At 51.6% G+C, this 24,581-nt stretch overlaps 1 protein-coding gene across 2 annotated transcripts in view; it reads right to left on the bottom strand.

The window, feature by feature from the left end:
* COL6A2 (collagen type VI alpha 2 chain) overlaps window positions 1-17,378 on the bottom strand; it is a 49,797-nt gene extending 32,419 nt beyond the window's left edge. Inside the window, exons 1-7 of one of the 2 annotated variants that reach the window (XM_084644153.1) lie at window positions 17,159-17,378; window positions 12,546-12,689; window positions 7,668-8,266; window positions 3,222-3,242; window positions 1,451-1,516; window positions 704-757; window positions 553-597 (exon numbers count right to left, since the gene is read on the bottom strand). In XM_084644153.1, the coding sequence (XP_084500279.1) occupies window positions 553-597; window positions 704-757; window positions 1,451-1,516; window positions 3,222-3,242; window positions 7,668-8,266; window positions 12,546-12,681 (921 nt within the window). In that variant the 5' untranslated portion in view covers window positions 12,682-12,689; window positions 17,159-17,378. The remainder of the gene's footprint in view (window positions 1-552; window positions 598-703; window positions 758-1,450; window positions 1,517-3,221; window positions 3,243-7,667; window positions 8,267-12,545; window positions 12,690-17,158) is intronic. The other variant, XM_084644152.1, reaches the window with a different exon arrangement.
* Between the last annotated feature and the right edge of the window lie 7,203 nt (window positions 17,379-24,581).

Here is a 24,581-nt window from a genome sequence, read left to right as displayed (position 1 = left end):
CGCCCTCATGCGGCACAGAGCTGATGTGCAGTGGCTAGAGGCCAGGCCTATCTGGCAAAGGGCCCTGGCGGAGGAACGCTCTCTGGCTGGGAGCCTGCCTGTTTGCCAACCTGCCGGGGGCAGTGCAAAGGGCACCTCTTTGGCCAAGCAGCTACTTGAGGCTGCAGCCTTCCTGCATGTCTGAGGTGGGCTGCAGTAGCGCATGGGCTACGGGCCATCTGTCCTGTCCATGGCAGACAGGAAGCCTTGTTATGATAGTGTCTTGCACCCAGCTGGCACAATGCTGCAGGCCAAAATTCGGCTGAATAGATTCGCTTCAGCAAAAATCTCCTCTCTCGTGGACGGATCCAAAGTCCCTGGGAGACAAGTCACTGACTCCGGCAGGCTGTGGGGCAGGCTGTGTGCCCTCATCCAGCCCCATGGCCTCGCAGCGGGGCTGTAAGACGCGCACTAGACTGGCAGCCACACATCACACACACGCACGCACGCCACTGCTGAATCCGAACCAGAATGCAGGCAGGCAGCTCAGCCACCGGGCGCAGGGTTCTTTACCTTGGGACCAGGGTATCCGATGGGACCTTCAATACCTGGGTCACCCTTCAAGAGAGAAGATATGGTGAGTTAGTCCAAAGTCAGTGAGTCTCCAGCTGACCCATCACGGTGCTGCTCGCCAGCGGTGGAAGGGGGATTTTACACCACTCACCTGTCGCCCTTTTAGCCCAGGACCTCCTGGTTGACCCATGTTCCCCTTCGCACCCTGCAAGTAAAGCACACAAAGAGCACCGTGACTTTTCATTCGTGGTCAGCAGAGGGCACCATGTGCTGGCCCCTCTCCCCCAGAGCCCCCAGCGGCAGAGCAGGCCCAGAGAGGAGTGGGCTGGGTTCAGTGCCGAGGAGCGTAGGAGATGGACAACCAGAGGGACAGACACAATCTGGACTCAGAGCTCTGCTTTGGGGGGAGGGACTATGCAGCCCAGCTGGGACTAGCCCAGGGTAAAGAGCAGCCTGGCTGGGGCTGCAGTGTGCTGGGGGAGGGGTACTGCCCGGGCACCCCGGGAGTGGGGGAGCAGAAGAAGAAAGGGGCATCTGGGGAGAGAGGGAGAGTCAGGGTCAGCACAGGAGCCTGGCCCGGGGCAGCCTGCAGGTGTGGTTATGAGTGAGCCTAGAGCCCAGAGTGCAGGGGCGGTTACTGGGCGTGGGGAGGGGTCCCCAGTTCCTTTTGTCTCCAGCACAGCGAGAGTGGGGTGGTGCTGGGTTTGTGATGCTGCAGGGGGCTGGTTTCCCTGCACCTCTCTCTGCCAAGGGGGGCCCGGCTGCAGCTGTGGGGTTTGCATCCTGCAGGCCAGCAAAGGGCTTGGCTGGTCGGTGTCATCGCCCAGTTCCAAGCCCAGCCCAGTCGAAGGACTCACCCAGCATGGCCCCTCCTGCCCACCAGGCCAGCGTCACTCACCTTCTGCCCCCGGTAGCCCTTGGGCCCAGGCGGGCCTGTGATCTCCAGACAGCTCATCTTGTAGCACTGAAATAAACCAGATTAAACATGAGGCATGGGGCAGGACGCGTGGGGAAAGCCAGGTGGAGAACCAGGCCAGGATGACAGAGGTAATGGAAACAACAGGTAGCCTTTAGGGGCCTTCAGAAGCCTAATTCTCAGTCCCCAGGTGCTGATCTCGCTGTGCCCACCGGCTAGCGAGAAGGCGGAGACTGCTGCTGCTCTGTGCATGGGCCCTGCCCTCCGCAGCCAGCCTGGGGTTTCAGGCCTGGGCCCGGCACACACTGAGTTTTGGCCTAGGGAGCGCCCGGCCTGAGGGAACATTGGGGCTGGGATGCCGATGCTGCACCGTGTCGGTCTAGCTCCGCTCCCACAGGCCTCGAGGGAACAGCCCCGTTTGCGCTGATGGGATCCGAGTGGGGCCACCAGGCAGCGTGCTGGAAAATCCCACCCTAGACTTCAGAATGGGAACCGGCCAGGAGCCCCCAAATCCTGGCCTGGCTAGGGGTAGCCCTGAGGAGCAGAGACTGTTAACGCTTAGCCTTGACTGCGCTCTGGCCTGGCTGGGTTTAAAGAGCATCTCTGTGCCGTTCTTGTGCCCTTTGGGGCCTTGTGCGGCTGAAGCTCTCCTGCGCGTCTGTGTGGGCAGATAAACGGACAGTGGGAGCATAGGTGAGGCTAGACACCAGCTGAGACAGGAAGCCGCCGAGACCCCTTTGCACGTTTTTACTCCTTTCTCCTCAGCTGGCCTGGGGACCGATCGATCGATGCTATAATGGGCGTTGCTGGTATCGAAGGGCTGGGTCTGCTGCTGCCCTCTGCTCTGGGCAGCCAGGCAGGATATCTGAGGCTATGGTCTCAGCCAGCTCTTCTCATGAAAAACTGCCACAAAGTGCCTGGGGATTTTGCCTGAGGAAGGTGGGCAGGAAAACGCCATGTTCTCCCCTAGAGGTCCAAGGTGACACGAAGTGAATTCATGGAGGGGCCTGTGTTATTGGAACAAAGATGTCCAAGTTGGGCCTCCATGTGTGCAGTTACAGCTGAGAGCGGGGCTGTCTCTACAGCAGGAATGCAGCCACCGACTTGCTCCAGTAGGCTTAAGGGGTCTTTATAAGAGATATAAAAGCCAGCTAAGGTACTTAAATACTATCCACACCCAGAGCTGAGCCCCCCGAGAGTTGAACAAATAAAGAAGTGAGAAAGATCTGGGCCCGAGTTGGCCTGGGCATTGAATCATTAAGTTCTTTCACTCCCCAAAGCAGTTCAATAAAACAAACCATCACAGTGGACTAAATAGCCTCATGGGAGCAGTGTCTGCCTCTTCCATCGGATGGTGATTTTGCAGCCTCCAGGGCGGTGATGCAGGCTGCTAGGTCCTGCTGCTGTTTTCTAACCCAGAATCTCATATATATATATTTCCTTCCAGCCTGAAGGAGCCAGGAACATTTCACAAAACTTTACATAGGCAGAAATCACTGTGCCCAGCACTGTAATGCAGCCACCTCTGGGTACACAGCAGCTGTTTATTTATGCTCAGCAAAACTAACCTGGGATTTAGGGCAGGAACTTTAACTAAAAGGCAACATGACCTTGTCCCTGACCCCACACTGAGTTCCACATGGGTGCAGGGGTCCAGCTGCATGGAGCTCAGTGCAGGATCAGGGTTACTCATCTGTGGTGCAATCCAATTTCATTGGAGTGAGCAAGCTGCGTGAAGGTGCTGTTCACTCACCTCTCCATAGGCTTCGTGTTTCTGTGAAAGAGAGCGAGAGAGAGAAAACAGATCATTTAGATAAAAAGCATGAAGAGACCTGGAGCGCCTCCCCCTCCTGGAGCTGGGCAGTCCTGGCACTCCCCATGAGGAGCAGGGAAAGCGGGAGACAGGAGTTGTATGGTTTAAAAGCACCATACAAGTAACCCAAGCAGTGGTGACTTTCAGTCCCAGGTGTGAGATACAGAGGTCCCACTACTCCGATTTCTGACACAGAGGTTGGGATCCTGTTGTCCAAGGACAAAGGCCCCGATTCTGCATATTGTTCTGTATGAGCCCAGGCCTCTGGGTGGGAGCCCAGGCCTGTTGGATGGAATAGCCTGCAGCCTGGGGCCAGAGACAGCCCCTTTCAAGAAAGGAGAAGGGCTAACTGGCTCTGTCTCCTTTTAGTTTACATGTAGGGTAGCACTTCTCACTGGTACACATTTTAAACCATAAAGAATGCAAGAGCGCACTACATTCGCCTTCCCCAGCTGGGGCCGCGGGGCCAGTCCTGCAGAGACGTGCTCTGGGGCGTAACGTTATGCCCTGCGCAAAGCGCTGCTACAGTCAAAGGGACAGCACGCCCTGCCCAAAGCGGAGCACGTGCGTGAGCTTTGAGGAGGCAGGGCTGGGAACTGGATTGTATTGAAAGCTCTGGTCAAGTTTTGCCCCTGTGTTTTCAGTGAGTGACAGTGAAAGGCAAGGTCTTGGCCCCTTTTCCCAGTTACTGGTGGTTAGGAACAGAGAGTGTTTGTCACTGCAGCTTTGTCCTTTGAGATGTCCTAGCCGCTGTCACCCCAGGGTCTGGGCACCTCACAATTGGTACTGGACTTCCCCCCTCCCTCCCCGTGAGCAGGGCAGGGGCTGTTGTCCTTATTGTACAGATGGGATCTGAGGCACAGAGAGGTGAAGTTACTTGCCCAAGGTCACACAGCAAATCTGGGCCAGAGCCAGGACTTGACCCCCACAGCTCTCCCACGTCCTGGGCTAGTGCCCTCACCACGGGGCCATCCTGCCCCTCCGTTGCAGTGTGTGATTTCAATGGCGTGACTCCCATGCTGAGTGTTCAGCACAGACAGGAGCGTTTGCAGGACAGGCCTTCGAGTGCTATTATGCCAATAAGGTTTTAAAGGATGGATTTATGTCAGACAATACTTGGATAGAACAAAAGATCCATGAACTTAATTATGCCATGTTGCGGCAGCCTGTTGGTCCCAGGATATTAGAAAGACAAGGTGGGTGAGCGAATAGCTTTTATTGGACCAACTTCTGGTGGTGAGAGACAAGCTTTTGAGCTCGATATTACCTCATCCACCTTCTCTCTCTCATAGACTTTGTTTGCCAAGATTTTTTTTTAAAGTGGTCCTAAACTTAGGCTCCTAATTCATTATTTGGGCATTTGAATGAGTTTCCTGGGTACTTGGCACTGATGAAAAGCAGGTGTTTCCATTGAAAATAAGGGCTGTTGCTATGAGTTGAGGTGGATTGTAAGACTGGTTCACTGAGGGACAAATCTCAACGAGCCTTTATAGACCCCAGGGGCCAGCCTGCCCAGGGGCCAGCTCCCCCAGACCAGGTTCCCCCCTCTCAGCCCCCTGAACTCCCCTGGAGGGTGCACAGCCCCTCCGCGAGCCCTCCCCACCCCTGCCCCGAGTCCACTCACTGGCTTTGCCGGGCTTGGGCCGATGCAGCAGCTCGGCAGGGAGGAGCCACCTTCCGGAGGCACCGGAGAGCCAGAGTGCCCACTTGCGGGGGCGGCAAGCCCCAGCCACAGAGGAGCCGGCGCAACGCAGGGGGGCAGCAGCCCTGCAAAGGCTGCGCCCCCCGCCCCTTCTGCCCCGGCTGCAGCCCGGCACCCCCCTGGGGGCTCCTGCAGGCTGCAGTGGATGCATGCGGGCGCCAGCCCCCATGAGCCCCCTGGCTCCTCCCTCGCCTAGGGTTACCATATTTCAACAATCACAAAAAAGGATTGTGGGGGGGCCCTTCCCTAGCCCCACCCCATTCACTCCCTCCCACTTCCCACTCCCTGACTGCCCCCCTCAGAACTCCCAACCCCCCCGCTCCTTTTCCCCTGACTGCCCTCTCCTGAGACCCCCCCCACCCTAACTGCCCTCCTAGGATCCTACCCACTACCTGTCCCCTGACTGCCAACTCTTATCCACACCCCCGCCCCCAGACAGACTCCCACGCCCCATCCAATCACTCCCCACCCCCTCACAGCCCCCCCAGAACTCCTGACCCATCTAACCACCGCCCCCGCCCTCTGCCTGCCCCCCGGCTGGGATCCCCCTTACTATGCCCATGCTGGTCAGACGCCGGCTCCACGGGGGGCAAAGATGCTGCCGGGCTGCCGCACCCACAGCCCCTCCCCGCAGGGTGCCGAGGCAGCGGGAGCCGCTGAGCCCGAGCGCGGCGAGGGGGGAGCCAGGGGGCGCACGGGGGCTGCTGCCCACATGCATCTGCTGCAGCCTGCAGGAGCCCCCGGGGCGCGGCTGATCCCCTCTAGCGGCACCGCTGCCTTTGCGGGGCTGCTGCCCCCCTGCGCCTCGCCGGCTCCTCCGTGGCTGGGGCTCGCCGCCCCCACAAGCCGACGCTCTGGCTCTCCGGTGCCTCCGGAAGGCGGCTCCTCCCTGCCGAGCCAGGGCACCGCTTTCTGTCACCCCCAATCATCTGGCGACCGCCTAGTGGTTGCACCAGCCCTGGGTCTTCCCGAGCATGCAGAGAGACCGACAGCATCTGTCCTCCTCAGGTCACTGTGAGCGGACCTTTTCATCCCACGGGGGCAAGAACTCCGTGAAGTGTCAGTCTGGCTAACTACTTCATAGAATCATAGAATACCAGGGTTGGAAGGGACCTCAGGAGGTCATCTAGTCCCACCCCTGCTCAAAGCTAGGGCCAATCCCCAATTTTTGCCCCAGATCCCTAAATGGCCCCCTCAAGGATTGAACTCACAACCCTGGGTTTAGCAGGCCAATGCTCAAGCCACTGAGCAATCCCTCCCCCCTAAAATTGTTTTAAATGTCTTGGACCATTGTCTTCTAGCTATAGATAACATTTGGCCTTAATTCTCCTCCTGCCGCCTACCATGAATCATACAATCTCAGGGTTGGAAGGGACCTCAGGAGGTCATCTAGTCCCACCCCTGCTTAAAGCAGGGCCAATCCCCAGTGTTTGCCCCAGATCCCTAAATGGCCCCCTCAAGGATTGAACTCACAACCCTGGGTTTAGCAGGCCAATGCTCAAGCCACTGAGCTATCCCTCCCCGTACTGAGCTATCCCTCCCCTTCATTTCACTCCAGCAGAGACATCCTGCTCCAAGGGGTTGTGGGAGGGATTTAGGATTGGGGGTGGAGCTTCTTTTCATCCTGACTCCTATACCGAATAGAGGGAAACTGACAGCAGTGGAGACTCTGCCGTTCCCAGAGTGACAAAATGCCAGTTTCAGGAGCTAACCTTCCTCACCCAGGAGAGCTACCGGCGAACTGCAGATCGACTGTTTACATCCCCTCCTCCCACAAAGAGGTGTTGGCACCAATTCTAACATTATGAAGTAATTCACCATAAAACTGGTGGCTCAAGTCTTGCTTACGAGGGTTCTAGGATACACGGAGGGAACACAGACGTGGCGATGATAAATGGCAATGACGTGGTCCATCAGAATCTCTCTCCTTGGGATGAACTGTCCGGAGGGGGGCAGGATCTGACACAAGCTTCCCCCCAAAATATTTACTATCAGCTTATTAAACTGTGTGCGCCAGCTGCTTCAATGGTGCTCAATGTCCGGGCCAGGCCTGGTTTGCATGCGCCTTTTGTACGGATTCACCCATGCTGCTAACCGGTGGGAGGGTTAGAGTGGTACAACTGGTTAGTGTGGAAACAGTTCTACTGGTATAAAGCTGCTTATACCAGTATAGCTTATCCTCCTCATTCCCCTGCGGAGTAAGGCTTGGTCTGCAATTAAAAGTCACGTCGGCATAGCTACAGATGTGAAAAAACGCACCCCGACAGCCGACCGTGCAGACGCAATTATGTCGCCAGAAGAGCGCTTCTGTCGACGTGGCCAAGGTTGCTTGGGGAGGTGGCGTTCCTGCACGGACAGAAAAGCTCCTTCTGTTGGTGTAGGTTGTATCTACACAAGAAGGCTACGCTGGTGTAGGCCCCATAGCACACACATAGACTAAGTGGTACTGGCATAAGCACTTTAATCCTGGTATAACTGCATCCACTTGGGGTTTTGCTGGCTTATCTGGACCAGTACAGTCAGAGCAGTACAACTTTTGTGTATAGACAAGCCCCTGGATCGCCTGCCCTTGGTCCCCAGTTTTTCTGTCCCAGCAGCCCACTCTGACAAGATCTCTATTGCATCCCTACATGTGTCACATCAGCCTGACCCTGCGCCCTCTGGTGCGAGCCAACGTCCCTTACCATGACTTGGATAATCCGGTTGATGGTGTCCTCGTCCACCTCGATGGCACCTCTCTTGGTGGTGGCATAGTTATTGCGGTACAGCTCGTGGGGGAGGTTGGCGATCTCCCGGAGACCCGGCTCGAAGATGTTCTGGCTGGGGGCCACTGCAAAGAGCTTGATCCCTGCATCCCGGGCCTTCTCGGCCTGCATCTTCATCCCGCCACAGGGGCTGCCTGTCACATGGCCGTCGGTGATGACCACAGCGAATTTTACGGCGGGGACTGCATGGCTCATGATCTGCTCGGTCATTTTGGAGATCGCGCAGTCTGTGAACGTGCCCCGACCAATGTAGTTGATGGCATTCAGCCTGGTGAGGTACACGTCCTTGCTGTTGGTCAAGGTGCTGTAAATCTCCACCACGTCTGAGAAGTGAAGTCCCCAGAAATTCCATGTGATGGAGACCTGGTTCTGGTAGACCTCGGTCTCCAGTTTACTGATGAAGGCCTGGATGAACTGCTTCATATGCTCCACCAGGCTCTGGATCGGCACAGTCTGCAGGGCAATGCTTTCCGAAGTGTCAATGATAAAGTACACGTTGATGGGACAGTCGGTCTTCTCTGTGTGGAGACAACGGGGCAAATAGCATCAGAGTGGGATGGAGTGCGCCCCTCTGGCACCAGACTGGGCAGGTACAAACCCCGCAGAGCAGTGAGCACACGACACAGACCTACCCCTTCTGCACAAGGAACACCCCTGGAGGTGCTTATAGTGATGGCTCCTGGAAATGGCTATTGGTTAGAAACCACATCATAAGAACATAAGAACGGCCAGACTGGGTCAGAACAAGGATCCATCTAGCCCAGTATCCCGTCCTCTGACAGTGGCCAATGCCAGGTGCCCCAGAGGGAATGAAAACAACAGGTCATCATCAAGTGATCCATCCCCTGTCACCTATTCCCAGCTTCTGGCAAACAGAGGCTAGGGACACCATCCTGGCTAATAGCCATTGATGGACCTATCCTCCATAAATTTATCTAGTTCTTTTTTGAACCCCGTTATAGTCTTTATCAGAGGTTGTTGCGAAGGTCAATAAATATTTCCTTTTGTTTATTTTAAACCTGCTGCCTATTCATCTCATTTCATGACCCCTCCCAGTTCTTGTGTTATGAGAAGGGGTAAACAACACTTCTTTATTTACTTTCTCCATACCAGTCCTGATTTTATAGACCTCTAGCATATCCCCCCTTAGTTATCTCTTTTCCAAGCTGAAAAGTCCCAGTCTTATTAATCTCTCCTCATACGGAAGCTGTTCCATATCTCTAATAATTTTCGTTGCTCTTTTGTTGAAACTTTTCCAATTCCAATATATCTTTTTTGAGATGGGGCAACCACATCTGCACGCAGTATTCAAGATGTGGGCGTACCATGGATTTATATAGAGGCAATATGATATTTTCTATCTGCTTATCTATTCCTTTCTTAATGATTCCAAACATTCTGTTTGCTTTTTTGACTGCCGCTGCACACTGAGTGGATGTTTTCAGAGAACTAATCCACAATGACTCCAGGATCTCTTTCTTGAGTGGTAAAAGCTGACAGGTGCGGAGGAGCACGTGGTTCGGACAGAGACATCCCTTAGAGAATCTCCATTAAGAGATCCTCCCCTATGTCCTAGTCAAGAATAGAGGATGGAAGACAATAAAATACGGGTAGGATCTGATGAGAAACAGTCAAATGAAAAAAAGTCCCATTCAATTACATCATGTAATGGCAGACAGCTAAAAAGTGACAAGTTTTTAAAGTGTTTATATACCAATGCTAGGAGTCTAAATAATAAGATGGGTGAACTTGAGTGCCTCGTATTAAATGAGGATATTGATATAACAGGCATCACAGAAACTTGGTGGAATGAGGGTAATCAATGGGACACAGTAATACCAGGGTACAAAATATATCGGAAGGACAGATCAGGTCTTGCTGGTGTGGGAGTGGCTCTATATGTGAAAGAAAGCGTAGAATCAAATGAACTAAAAATCTTAAATGAACCCAACTGCACCATAGAGTCCCTCTGGATAGTAATTCCATGCTCGAATAAAAAGAATCTAGCACTAGGGGTATATTACCGACCACCTGACCAGGATGTTGATAGGAATTGGGAAATGCTCAGGGAGATTAGAGAGATAAAGTTTCTTGACACCTTAAACGACTGCTTCTTGGCAAAGCTAGTCCTGCAACCCACAAGGGGAGAGGCAATTCTTGATTTAGTCCTAAGTGGAGCACAGGATCTGGTCCAAGAGGTGAATATAGCTGGAAAGCTTGGTAATAGTAACCATATAATTAAATTTAACATCCCTTTGGCAGGGAAAACACCACAGCAGCCCACCACAGTAGCAAGCCACAGTAGCATTTAATTGCAGAAAGGGGAACTACACAAAAATGAGGAAGTCAGTTAAACAGAAATTAAAAGATACAGTGCAAAAAATGAAATCCATGCAGGCTGCATGGAAACTTTTTAAAGACACCATAACAGAGGCACAACTTAAATGTTTACCCCAAATTCAACATAGTAAGAGAACCAAAACAGAGCCACCATGGCTAAACAACAAAGTAAAAGAAGCAGTGAGAGGCAAAAAGGCATCCTTTAAAAAGTGGAAGTTAAAGCCTAGTGAGGAAAATCGAAAGGAGCATAAACTCCGGCAAATGAAGTGTACAAATATAACTAGGAAGACCAAAAAAGAATTTGAAGAACAGCTAGCTAAAGACTCAAAACTAAGAGTAAAATTTTTTTAAGTACATGAGAAGCAGGAAGCCTGCTAAACAACCAGTGGGGCCACTGGACGATGGAGACACTAAAGGAGCACTCAAGAAGAATAAGACCATTGCGGAGAAACTAAATGAACTCTTTGCATTGGGCTTCACGGCTGAGGATGGGAGGGAGATTCCCAAACCTGAGCCAATCTTTTTAGGTGACAAATCTGAAGAACTGTCCCAGATTGAGGTGTCTTTAGAGGAGGTTTTGGAAAAAAATGATAATCTAAACAGTAATAAGTCACCAGGAGCAGATGATATTCACTCAAGGGAGTTCTGAAGGAACTCAAAAGTGAAATTGCAGAACTACTAACTGTAGTCTGTAACCTATCATTTAAATCAGCTTCTGTACCAGATGACTGGAGGATAGCTAATGTGACTCCATTTAAAAAAAAAAAATCTCCAGAGGCAGTCCCAGCAATTACAGGCCAGTGAATCTGACTTCAGTACCGGCAAACTGGTTGAAACTATAGTAAAGAACAATATTGTCAGACACAGAAATGAACATAATTTGCTGGGGAAGCGTCAATGTGGTTTTTGTAAAGGGAAATCATGCCTCACCAATCTACTAGAATTCTTTGAGGGGGTCAAAAGGCATGTGGACAAGGGGGATCAAAGCAGACAGACAAAGGGGGATCAAAGCAGACTGCAAAGAGCTACAAAAGGATCTCACAAAGCTGAGTGACTGGGCAACAAAATGGCAGAGAAAATTCAATGCTGATAAATATAAAGTAGTGCACATTGAAAACCATAATCCTAACTATACATATACAATGATGGGGTCTAAATTAGCTGTTACCACTCAAGAAAGATCTTGGAGTCATTGTGGATAGTTCTCTGAAATCATCCACCCAATGTGCAGCGGCAGTCAAAAAAGCGAACAGAATGTTGGGAATCATTAAGAAAGGGATAGATAAGCAGACAGAAAATATTATGTTGCCTCTATATAAATCCATGGTACGCCCACTTGAATACTGCGTGCAGATGTGGTCGCCCCATCTCAAAAAAGATATATTGGAATTGGAAAAGGTTCAGAAAATGGAAACAAAAATTATTAGAGGTATGGAACAGCTTCCGTATGAGGAGAGAATAATAAAACTGGGACTTTTCAGCTTGGAAAAGAGACGACTCAGGGGGGAGATGAGAGACGTCCATACAATCATGCCTGGTGTGGAGAAAGTAAATCAGGAAGCGTTATTTACTCCTTCTCATAATACAGGATGGGCAGGGATGGTGTCCCTAGCCTCTGTTTGCCAGAAGCTGGGAATTAGGCAACAGGGGGTGGATCACTTGAGGATTCCCTGTTCTGTTCATTCCCTCTGGGGCATCTGACATTGGCCACTGCTGGAAGACAGGATTCTGGGCTTGATGGACCTTCGGTCTGTCCCAGTGTGGCCGTTCTTATGCTCTTAACAGCTAATTTTGACCCCCATCATTTTATATGTATAGTTAGGATTAAGTTTTCCAATGTGCATTACTTTGCACTTATCAACATTGAATTTCATCTGCCATTTTGTTGTCCAATCACCCACTTTTGTCTACACTGGGCTTTGTCTACACTGACTTCTTAGAATGGGTTTGGGAGGGAGGTGTGGGGGGGGTCTCAATGGTAACAAAGAACGTACACACAAACTGGGCCCACCATGCTATCTACAGTGGCATCCCACCTCCCTCACACATACCCACTCGGTCCCTGCCCCCCGCATCTGTCAAGTCTGAGCCAGTATCTGCCTCTCATTCGTGTGTGACAGGACAGGTTTACTTCCCGACACCTGACATGGATCTTGCTTCCTTTCTAAAAGCCGGGGAGATTCCCCCACCCCTCCAGACTGAGCTGCTCATGCCCAGACATCCGTGCCCCAGCTCATCCCTCAGAAATGGGAGCTGCATGTGTGCCCTGCCCCACCCACAGGGCAAGGAAGCTCCTCAGGGCTTGGTACTTTTCAGCCAGTGTAAAGGAACAGTGAGCTCTGAGATGCCACTGTGTGGCCCCTCTGAGCAGCCTTTAGAACTGAACCCAGGGGAGTTTTCAATGTTAATGCTAAATACAGAGGACAGAGGCAGAGAGACAAGTTTTCCTGCTGGTACCTGGACAGGCAGTTGGGCGAAGACTGAAGGTTGTGTCATAGTCCTCATCAAACTGAGCCTGGAGGGGAACCAGCGTCATGCAAAGAAGAATGGCAAAAAAGGCCAGCTGGGACATCTCGGCCAGGCCACTTCGCATTCAGCTTCCTGCAGGAGAACAAACCGAGCCCAGGAGTCAGTCAGGGTAATTAGCCACCGGAACAACTTACCAAGAGTTGGGCTGGACTCTCCCGACTGGACATTTTAAAATCAGGAGCAGATGTTTCTCTGACAGTGCCCTCGTCTAAGCAGGAATGAATCCCAAAAGTCACCTGGCCTGTGCTCTGCAGGAGGGCAGACTGGATGATCACAGTGCGACCTTCGGGGCCTGGAATCTACAATTCACAGCACGGGGCAAAGCTGGTAATGACCCACCAAGCAAAGTGCTCTCTGCGCAGGCCAGAGCGCGGCTCCACCCCCATTCATCGCAGAGTGGCGGACCTCGGGGACTCTCAGTTAGGTTTCAGGTCTGACTAATCCAGCTACGTTATTTTAAACGCCCCTCTTCTTGGAGTGTGGCTGGGAGTTGTTTTTAAGTGGCTTTTACCTTACGCCAGATGGGCGGTTGCTTCCCCAGCCCATGTGGCTCCCAGGGATGGGGTCTGGTGGCCAGCGTGGGAGTCAGGCTGTCCCGACTGCACTGACTCGCTAGGTTCACGCTGGTTCCACCAGCATCACGCCATTGGGTCCAACAAGGCTATTCCTGACTCACAGGGATGTGAGATCAGCATCAGAGCCATTGTCTGGCCGCATGCCAGTCACTGAACCACTGTGCCTTTCTTTCCTCTCCTGGGAATCAGGATCCCATGCCATAACTTCCTGCCTGCCAGCAGGACGCTGAGAAAACACAGTCATGTCTGCAAAGTGCTTGAGGGGCTCGGATGAGAGATGTGCCAAGCATTCCGAGACCCCCAAATCCTGCAGTATTACCCCTCAGCCCTTTTGGGCCCCATCCTGAGCCCCAGGACTGTAGCCAGCATTCAAAGAGCATCTGCCTATTAAAGAAATACTTAAGCTGTGCTCGTAAAGCGAAATCAGCGCCCCGTTTGTTTAGTTTGCAGGAAAGGGCCAGGTTCCCTCTGACGTCCAGCTGCACTCAGAGCACCAAGGACTTGGAGTTGGCTCAAGAGGCAGAAAAAGTGCAGCGAGGGTCTGCGGGCTCCTAACAGCTCCCAAGCTTCCATGGGGTCTCAGCAGCCCCCGGGCCGAACGGTCATTTCTAGGCAAGAGAATCCGAGGTTCCCAACAACAAAGACAGGTGAGGATTACAGCCCTGGAGGACGATGTTGCTGTGCAGTCTGGGGCCAGTCATTGGAGCACAGCCTGGCTCAAGAATTAGCTGATTATCCCTGGGCCCCCCATGGCAATTTGCTGCCCCCTACTGGAGAAGCCAAGGAGGGGATGGGCATGGTGAGAGATTGCTGGAAGGGTGAGAGGCAGAGGGCTGCACTCGCTGCGTGGGGCGGGGAAGCTCCGCCAGCCACGGCCTCTTCTGCATCAGAAGGAATGATGCTACTGGAAGAGTAGGGCTGGCTTGGAGCTGCTGGTGTGTACCCAGAGCTCTCTCTCCTCTGTGCCCCCCAAGAGCCCCCGGGCAAACCACCTGGCGTTTGCAACCAGAGGTTTCCTCTGGGACTGGCCTGCTCCCATCAAGAGTCGCTGTATGAGCAGCAGTTAAAGCAGACGGGGTCCTTACCCCATCTCAGCTCCCACCCACCCCATCTCCCGTGGTACCATTCCATCTGCTTCCCCCAGCCTCCCATGGGGGCAGCGTGTTCCCCAGGCCCACATGCCAACAGGGCCGCAGGTCACTGGCTAGGCGCTGTCCCCTGCCTTCCCCCTGGATCCCGTGGAGGGTTCTCTGCTGAGTCCAGGATCCACATGGAGGTAGTGGGCAGTTGGGCAGGTGTGTGTGAGCGGGGGAAGTGGGGGACGACGGACGGACATACTGACCGTCCTCCAGGCAGCCCTGCAGACAGGTGCCCAGGGAAGGTCGTATTGCCTGGACAGTATTGCCTACTCTGGCCCGCGTAGGGCATCCTGGCATGATGGGGAGTGGCCTCCCACTGATCTCATGGGCCTGCGGGGGCTGAAGGAGTGATTCAGCAGAGTCCATGAGGGGACCCTCTCAGAGCTTCCCCCGACCTCCCCTCCTCCAGAGTCTGGGAGTCAGAAGTGTGATGTCCCTGCTGGTGATAGAGACAGGAGGGAGCAGCCCTGGGACTCGCCAGGCCTGGCTTCATGTCCACGCAGCGGACGCGGAAGGCCCCAGCCTGTGCTGTGACCCTCTCCCTGCACGTGGTTCAGGCCTCACCTCAAGCGATCTATGGAGACTTGAGGGGGCGCGTGCAGGAGCGATGCACAGGAGCGAGCCCAGGAGCTCACCCATCCGCACCTGTCCTAGGTTGCTCTGTTTGTTTGCCAAGCAGTGGCCTGGCAAGGACAGTGGCCGTGCAGGAGACTGCTAGTTCTGCGCTTGCAGGCAGAATGGAAAGACACCTCTCCCTCCCCTGAACTCCTCCCCCACAAGTCTTGTTGCACATGGTGAGATCATTCAAATCATTTGTCCCTGCTGCCCTTTCCTACAACAGAAGGGAGACTCTGGCTGGTGGAGTGTGGAGTCCAGTGAAAAGTGGTAGTAATCTCACAATGAGGGGTACAGATTCCCTCTGCTCACAGACCAGCGGGACACCAGCCAGCAGACATGACAGACCTTCTGTCCCATCCTTGAGAGTGGAGACAGCCTGCAGATCCCCTAGCACGCCAGAAGGGCCAGCTCAGTTCCCCAGAACCTCCCTGCATAGCCAGGGTTCCCCATATCACTCTGGTCCACTCTCTCACCTGCTGATGCTCCCAGCTCTCACAGTTGGGTATCCCCATCTTGTGTACCTCCTACACTGAAGATCTACTTGGCATCCCTGAGGGAGTCCTGAGTATCTCACTTGCCTGAGGTGCCCCTAGCAGACCTGAGCAAACCAGTCCCGGCCCCAGTGTCTGGGCTAACACTGTATGGAAGAAGTGGAGTTAATGCCATGAGATGTGTTTCGCCTACAGGAAGAGAGCTATTCCCATGTGCATCATCTCACCAATGGCAAATGTACAGTAATGTTTCACACTCCGTATTCCTGCTCGGAGAACCACCCAGGCCCATGGTTTTCATGGCAGTGGCTATGGGTTGTGTTGAGTGTGTGGAGAAGCAGGAATATGTGATCTCGGGGTACAACCCTGACACCTGTGCCTAGGTCTGCAGTCACAAAGGCAGCCTCCGCTCTAGCTCTGTCCAAGGCACTAGGGTTTCTTCTGAAAATCAAGTAAGATAAGACTAGGAGAAATCTGTGCCTCCATCTGTAAGAAATGCCCAGGCAGATGCCTGCCTCCTGCCCTCAGGCACACACAGGCCGGGCTCACTCAGGGCAGGTGCCAGTTGTTTCAGTATGTGTCAAACAAACAATCTGCTTAGATCTTTCCCTTAGTGCTCAGTTGTCGGTTCCCAAGCAGATCGCCCACTATAAAGGCTTCCCCTCCATTGCCGGGCACCCAGCTGTACCACGTCTGTCCTACTGCAAACAACACAGGACTTCAACCAGCACAGATAGCACGGGAAGGAGGCGGCAAGAGGCCTGGAAATGTCATTTTGAGAGGGAGGAACAATCTCAGCCTGGTTGCCATTTTCACTTGTGCAGACACGGCACCTCTTCCAGGGCTGGCTTATACTGCCCTGTTAGCCACCGCCATCAGCGAACAGCTGGCATCACAGTACCAGCAACCCAGCCACATGCACAGCTCAAGTGGCGAGCATGAAATCAGAGTACACTCCCTAAAACCACCAGCCCGAACAAAGCAAGTTACGCGCACTCTAGCAACAACCCTGAGCCCTGGTCAAATCCTGCCGGTTACCTCTTTGCAGAAAACAGGCACGCTGGTGAAATTCAGCAGAACAAAACACCCGATTTCTGTGGGGCGCAAAGAGGATCTTGTACTCGTGTGTGGTTGAAAGTCCAAGAGCCGCCCTTGGGTCTAATAATTCAGGCTTTGTAGCAGCATCAACATTCTGGTGCTGCTACAGTCGGCCAAGTTTGTCCCTCAGGTAACGCCGCTGGCTTCAGTGGAGTTACACTAGGGATTAATTTGGCCCAACAAGTTTTACAGTGACTGACTAGCCCATTGGCCCTGATGCCTGAAACTTGAGTTCCTATACAAGGGACTGCAGACTGTAGAATCTCTCCCAAAAAGCTTTCCTTCAGAAAGCTACCTCATTAACAATTATTCTAATCCTAAGGGAGTTTGTTGCCCAAAACATCCACACATGTAAATCCCTGAACTATCAAGCAGCTCAGAGAGATAAGTGAAATATCCGTCTGTTTACTGTGGCTAGTCTCTGAAAGCAACATGCCTAAAAAGTCTCCTGTATCAATCGATCAAGAGTTCACAACAGCCAGCAGCACTGGATGGATTATACGCTCAAACACAACCTGGAGATAAAAAGGTTAGTTTCCCTGTTCACGTCTGCAGCAGCTTCAAAAGAAGCAGGAAGATTTGTGGAGATATTAAATGGTGAAGCAGGAGTCTTTGCCTACCTGAAAACAAGACTGAAGTTTCCTCCAGAAAGTCAAATCGGGAAAATTCTTGGAATCTTTGTGTCAATAGGGCTTCTGCATCTTCCGTTGGAAGGGTTGGATTTCTTTTCTTAGAGTTTTTGGTGTCTATTTTTGATGAAGAGAAGGGATCAGTTGGGAGTGGCAGTGGCTTCTCCAGCCGAGAGCCTCTGTTCTCTGGCAAAAAAGAAACTGCCTACTTTATAATTCTCCTCCTTCAACTCCGTCTGTGACAGGGGCCAAAGACGTCCTTACTCCGAGTATCCACAGGGTGTCACTGCGCATCCATCGAAGCCCCACTAGGCGAGGCTGGGGAGAGGGAATCGCCCTCCAACCCCCACTCCTTTTCCTGGGGGGTGTCTGGAGTGGGGTGGGGGGAAGTTGTAATGTTGCAGTTAGGAGATTTTTTAAAACAAAACGGAAGAGGAAATCATATTTTTCCAAGCACAGGAGCTCTCGCTGTGCCTGCCACATGGATTTCCACCACTCACTCATGTTACTCCTCTTCCCCCTGTTTGTAACCTATCTTGAGAAGAATGCATAAAATGGACGGGCACATTTCAAAACAGGATGGCCTCAGACTTCAGCTTCCCACAGACTTCACAAATATTCACCTCTTACTCAGGGACCCTGGCAACCTCCTGGCCAGGAAAACGGCCTGATCCAACCCCCATTAATGTCACTAATGCAAAGACAAACACAATAGGGTGAATGGCAGCGCCAGCGTCCCCGCATCGTCCTGTTCCCTCCCCACCCATGTACACTGCCCTGAACTGACCTCCCAGTCTAGGGGTGGGGGACCAGGTCACTCTCCAAACCCATTCAGCCCTAGGCCTCTCGGAGGGATCTGCCAGTCGCGGTGCTGGGTTTGTAGCCTGTGCGTAGCTCTCACAGGCTGCACCCCGTTGGGTTCCAAGTACAAGCCAGACCCGCCATTTCAATGAATACCCATGTTACTATTTGTTTTCCTAATCTGAATTTTGCTGCTTTTCTGCTATTGTAACTGCTCCATGCCCAATGTGCCCCATGCATTTCAGTTCAACAGGCTAGCAGTCCTGATTTACTGATGAGTCATTCACTCCGCAGTACTGGACATGGAAAAGCCACACATGGAAAAAGAGCCCTTGCATGTAATTTTCCAATTATTTTCCATATACTTATGTGGTTCTCAAACTGTGGTGTAGGGACTACCAAAGGTCACAGAGCCCTTCCTGGTGGTCCACGGAATGGAATATTTGAGAACCAAGCAGTGAGGTGGGCAGCTGGCTCATGATAAGGTCTTTCTTTCCCAGAATGCTCTGCAGAGTGGAAAACTTGGAGAACCCTGGAGGCAGGACTTAGGGTACAGTCATATATGGGCAGTTTCCTTTTGTGAAGCACATATGGTATGAAATGAAATATGCTTGAAATAATAATAAAAATAAGCAACAACAACAACAAGGAATGTGAATTTAGAATATAAATGTGCTACTCTAACTTTTCCAAAGCTGTAGAAATCTTGAGAAATTACAGAGTGGAAAAAGGGGGGAAAGAAGAAAAGAAAAGAAAAGAAGTAAACCGCAAGATATAATTCATTCTATGGCTTTCAGTAGTGGAAAACAGAAAGGAGAAAACATAAACATCCAAAATTTTCAAGGTTTTCAGTTTTCGAAAATTGCATCAAAATAAAAACTGTTTCAAATTTTTCCAGCAAAAATTGAAAGTTTAAGCCAAAACATTTCAGACGAATGAATCTTTCGACCAACTCTCGGATAGATTTTCATGACTCCCTACCCATCTGGTATCTGACTCATTAGATACCATAAGAAATATACTCAGTCCACACGTGTACAATGTAGGCCAAATTCTACTCTTGGGGTATGTCATCAGGATCCCAGCAAGGATAGTCAGGAACAAGGGTTAGAGCAGGGCCAAACCTGAGGCAGGGAGTAGTGGAGGAGTTCTTAGTCAGGTTCCAGGCTGGGGTCAATACCAAAGGTCAGAGGCCAAGTCAGGTTTCAGGGTTCAGCTTAGGAAGCAGAGTCCAAATCAAGCCGAGGTCAAAGTTCAAGACCAGAAGTGGTCATGACAGCTACAGGAGATCTGCACTGTTGTCTGGACACTTCCTGGAATGCCCCTTGGGTTTATATAGGGCAGGGAGCCAATCAGGAGCCATGAGGCCGCTGCCTGTCAGACCCCTTGAGGTGGGACTTCCCATGATCTGTGTCCACAGTGGGTCAGAGGTAGTGGAGTGCAAGCTGGTTAGAACTGCTGCTAGGTGGCAGCTCTGCAGGTTCGAGACCCCACCCCAGCCCTTACAATGCCTATGCTGCAATCACAGCTTTAATTTAGCCAGCTCAGGTACTGGAGCGGTGAAGCCACAGCGGCATGGTCTTCAGTACGGGTGGTACAAGTCTGCCTGGATCCTGGGTAATTACTTCAGGAGCTAGCCATGCTGCCGCAGCTTCACAGCTGGCTTCGGGCTGTCTATGTGAGCTGCAGTCACGCCCCAGGACTGGAATTTAGACATACCCATTGGTGGAAAAGGGAAATCGTTTCATGGAGGTAAGTGCCATTACCCCAGATTCACAGCAGCGTGGCGGAGTGTGCAGCTTAGCATGGTACGTCTGTTCCATCACATTGTATGAGGGATGGCTTTGCCTAGATGCATTAGAAAATAAACGATAAATTACCCGGGACCCTCTCGAGAGCCCTGATCCTCACTGCTAGCCCAGCTCTGCTTCATCCTGTCATGCCCCTGGGCTGCTTGAATTGTACTGGCTCCTAATGGCCCCCAGGGAGCTTTACCCAGCCAGCGCTACACCTCCCAGGATTCCTGCCTGCAGAAGGACTCTGCAGCTGCCAACATAGGGAACCCTCTGGCCCTCAGAGTGTGCAGTCGTGCGGCTTTGCATGGTAGCAGTGAGATGACTTCGAAGCGCACTGTATATTTAAGTGTAGGATAGTATGCAAGTGTGCTGACGCTGGCCCTAGGGGCACAGAGTCACAGGACTGGAAGGACCTCGAGAGGTCGTCTAGCCCAGTCCCCTGCACTCATGGCAGGACTAAGTGTTATCAGTCTGTGCCTGACGGGTGTTTCTCAACCTGCTTTTAAAAATCTCCAAAGATGGAGATTCCACAACCTCCCTGGGCAATTTATTCCAGGGCTTCACCACCCTGACAGTTAGGAAGTTTTTCCAAATGTCCAACCTAAACCTCCCTTGCTGCAAAGTAACCCCTTTGCTTTTTGTCCTGTCCTCAGAGGTTAAGAACATTTTTTCTCCCTCCTCCTTGTAACAATCTTTTATGTGCTTGAAAACTGTTCTCATGTCCCCTCTCAGTCGTCTCTTCTCCAGACTAAACAAACCCAGTTTTTTCAATCTTTCCTCACAGCTCATGTTTTCTAGACCTTTCATCATTTTTGTTGCTCTTCTCTGGACTTTCTCCAATTTGTCCACATCTTTCCTGAAATGTGGCACCCAGAACTGGACACAATACTCCAGTTGAGGCCTAATCAGCACAGAGCAGAGCATAAGACCTACTTCCCGTGTCTTGCTTACAACACCCCTGCTACTACATCCAGGGGTGAAAGTAAGTCTAGGGACTTACCGGTACGGGGCTGGGCTGGGGCCGGCTCTGAACCCCGGAAGGGGCGGAGCCTCGGGTGGAAGGGGCGGGGCTGGGGGAGGTCAGAGCCAGCCCCGGCCCACCCTGTACCGGCAAGTGCCTCCTTCCCCCTCCCCGGGGTAACAGCGGCAGCCGAGGGCTCTCGCAGCGGTTTAAAGGGCCCTGGGCGGTAGCGGTGGCCGGAGCCCTGGGCCCTTTAAATCGTCCCCGGAGCCCCACTGCCGCTTCCCCAGGGCTCCAGCCAGAGGGCTCCGGGGACGGGGCTCCGGCCGCCGCTACCGCCCTGGGCCCTTTAAATCGTCCCCGGAGCCTGCCGGAGCCCTGGGGAAGCGGCGACGGGGATGATTTAAAGGGCCCAGGGCTCGGCCGCCGCTACCGCCCCGGGCCCTTTACATCACCACCCCAGCCCCGTCGCCGCTACCCCAGGGCTCTGGCAGCAGTTTAAAGGGCTGGGGGCTCCAGCCGCTGCTGGGAGCTGCAGGCCCTTTAAATTACACCTGGGGAAGCCGATCCACCCCGGTACGCCGTACCGGCTTACTTTCACCTCTGAATACATCCCAGAATGATGTTTGCTTTTTGGTAACAGTGTTACACTGTTGATTCATATTTAGCTTGTGATCCACTATGACCCCCAGATCCCTTTCCGCAGGACTCCTTGCTAGGCAGTCATTTCCCTTTTTGTATCTGTGCAACTGAATGAAGTACTTTGCATTTTTCCTTATTGAATTGCATCCTATTTACTTCAGACCATTTCTCCAGTTTGTCCAGATCATTTTGAATTTTAATCCTATCCTCCAAAGCACTTGCAACCCCTCCTAGCTTGGTATCGTCTGCAAACTTTGTAAGTGTACTCTCTATGCCATTATCTAAGATATTGAAGATATTGAACAGAACCAGACCCAGAACTGATCCCTGCGGGACTCGACATGTTATGCCCTTCCAGCATGACTGTGACCCACTGATAACTACTCTCTGGGAACGGTTTTCCAACTAGTTTTGCACCCATCTCTTAGTAGCTCCATCTAAGTTCCATTTTCCTAATTTGTCTATGAGAAGGTCATGTGAGACAGTATCAAAAGCTTTACTAAAGTCAAGATAGACCATGTCTACTGCTTCCCCCTGTCCGCAAAGCTTGTTACCCTGTCAAAGAAAGCTGTCAGGTTGGTTTGACACGATTTGTTCTTGACAAATCCATGCTGACTGTTACTTATCACCTTATTATCTTCTAGATGTTTGCAAATTGATTGCTTAAAAATTTATCAGCCAAATAACGAGGATTAGTCATGGTCCATTTTCTAAACACTGAAATTCCAGATAGAGACAGAAATGATGTTAACTGTCTCCTCATCATAAATCCGATGCGTCATTTGTTGCAATACTCTGCTCAGTGCCAACTCCTTGGGTCACAAAATAGACCCGAGAGACTGACATTGCCGTATAAACTCCAGCTGTGCAGCACCAAACACAGCATGTACAGTCTGTACTGGAGCCGAACAGTTTTCAGTTTGCTCTAAATATTATCTGAAAAGCAAGTGTATTGGGATCAGGAAGATGGAGAGGGGGGGAAAAAAACGGTTGAGGAGAAAACCTTTTTGTCATCTCTGGCCGCATATGGAAGGGACATAAACTCCTGAGCCAAACAAACTCCTTTTGAGGTTCAGAAATCTCATTATTGTGGTGGTGCTCCCAGACCCCCATCCTGGACCAAGCCCCTATTGTGCCAGGCATGGCAGAAACAGATGCTCCCTGCCCCAAAGAGCTCACAGTCTGAGAAATACCTGCCAAAGGGCTGCACCGGCCTCCCCGAAGCATCTACAAAAGCGGTTGAGCACAGCGACCATTGCACCTCCCTCACCCACGTTAGGGCCGAGAGAGAAGGAGCGAGGGGTGATCCAGCTGGTAGAGTCCCAAAAGTTTCAGTAGGAGCATCCAGATGTGTGGGGCCTGGCTCCTTGTGTAACCCTTCTGCCAGGTGAAGCTGGCAGCAACCAGGGCCGGGTTCAGTATCTAGGGGTTCCTTTTCAACAATACAACACAGAACTGGCTTGAACCCCCACCCAGTAACCTGGGAAAATTACATACCACCCCTGGGTGCCTGAGAGGCAATCCTTCCCCACTCACAGGCACAGGGTCTGAGTGTAGCAAAGAAACTTTTAATGAAAGGAAGGAAATCACCCAACAATAATGAGGGAAAATACCACAAGCAGGATTCATAAACCTAAAACTGTGAGCAGGATGCCCTCACCATACCCCACTCACAGTTGTTGTCCTTGGTCAGTGAGGATCCAGGGTTCAGAGATTCATCTGTGTGAGTTCACCTCCCACCCAGGGAAGAAGGCACCTGGCTTGCTCTGCCATCTGAGCACTTGCTTTGGCTGGCTGCTTGTCAGCTACCTTCTGCTGCCTCTCTGCTGTGACCTCCGCTAGTCAGCCTCTTAGTGATCGTCAGCTCTTAGCATTGCAGGCTGGGCAGAAATGCTGACCTACCACAAGTGAGTTCAGCTCTTTTGCACACTTAAAATAACAAAAGGCTCCTAATGAAGCCTATCTTTGAATAGTGGGGAGAAACAAGCTAAATCCAACCAAGGACCGTTAGGAGTCTACATCTCCTAGCTGAGATACCTATCCTCACTCCTCTTACTTTCACAGGGGTCTGGCATTCGAGCCCCTGGCTTAATGAGGTCCTTTCAGCTGAGGGTGACCCTCTCATTTGGGACAGGTTAAGCACAGTTCTGCTCCCCTTTATTCATACAATAAAGACAACACTGATAACAGCATTTCACTACCCCCACATTCAGTGATTTGTAACCCAATACCCGTCAAAATTGGTTACTTTGAGCAACAGCACTCTATCTGCTAGATATCTAGGCAGAGTAGATGTGTTCATGTAAATACAGTTTGCTCCTGAAGTCTCTCCCCCTCCCAGCTAGCTGTCAGGGGAGAGCTCATTCATACCCTGCTTACACTTGCATCGGCATGCCCCCCATTTGCTTTCTGACATAGGCAGGCAGCTGGCAGTGTCGTCCTTGGGAGGATGCTGCAGCCAATCTGCTTTTGGAGCCAGACCAGGGCTGTAAAGTCTAAAGCAGAACTCCACTAGGCATGTGACAAGAGGCCCTGAGCATGCAGACCTTGAATTTGCCCACTTCATGGGTGAGATCCTTAGGGTGTGAAACCCCCTGGGGATTATGCATGGCTAATTTTAAAGAGACAGTACCATGATATACTATACCCTTTGTGGAGAGTGACTGCAAATGATTGCACCAGCTAGAAATTCATGTCCTTGGATTGACATTAATTTCATTGGGTGATCCCTGGTTCCTGTGTTACGTGAAGGAGTATATAGCACTTCCTTGTTTACTTTCTCCACAACAGTCATGATTTTATAGACCTCTGTCACATCCCCCTGAGTTGTCTCTTGTCCAAGTTCAACAGTCCCTTCCTTTTTAATATCTGCTCCTATGGAAGCTGTACCATATCCTTTGTCTTTTTCCCCGCGCCCTTCCCTGTACCTTTTCCATTTCTAATATGTTTTTTCTTGAGATGGGGCGACCACATCTGCAAGCAATATTCAAGATGTGGGCGTACCATAGATTTATATAGCAGCGTTATAATATTTACTATCTTCTTATCTATCCCTTTCTTAACAATTCCCAACATTCTGTTCGCTTTTTTGACTGCCGCTGCACATTGAGTGGATGTTTTCAGAGAACTATCCACAGTGACTCCAAGATCTCTTTCTTGAGTGGTTACAGCTAATTTAGACCCCATCATTTTGTATGTACAGTTGGGATTATGT

The sequence above is a fragment of the Lepidochelys olivacea genome (genome assembly GCF_965140295.1).
Source record: "Lepidochelys olivacea isolate rLepOli2 genome assembly, chromosome: 11".
Classification (NCBI taxonomy): Eukaryota; Metazoa; Chordata; order Testudines; family Cheloniidae; genus Lepidochelys; species Lepidochelys olivacea.
Note: the sequence above shows the minus strand (reverse complement) of the source record. Positions and strands in the feature narration are given on the sequence as shown.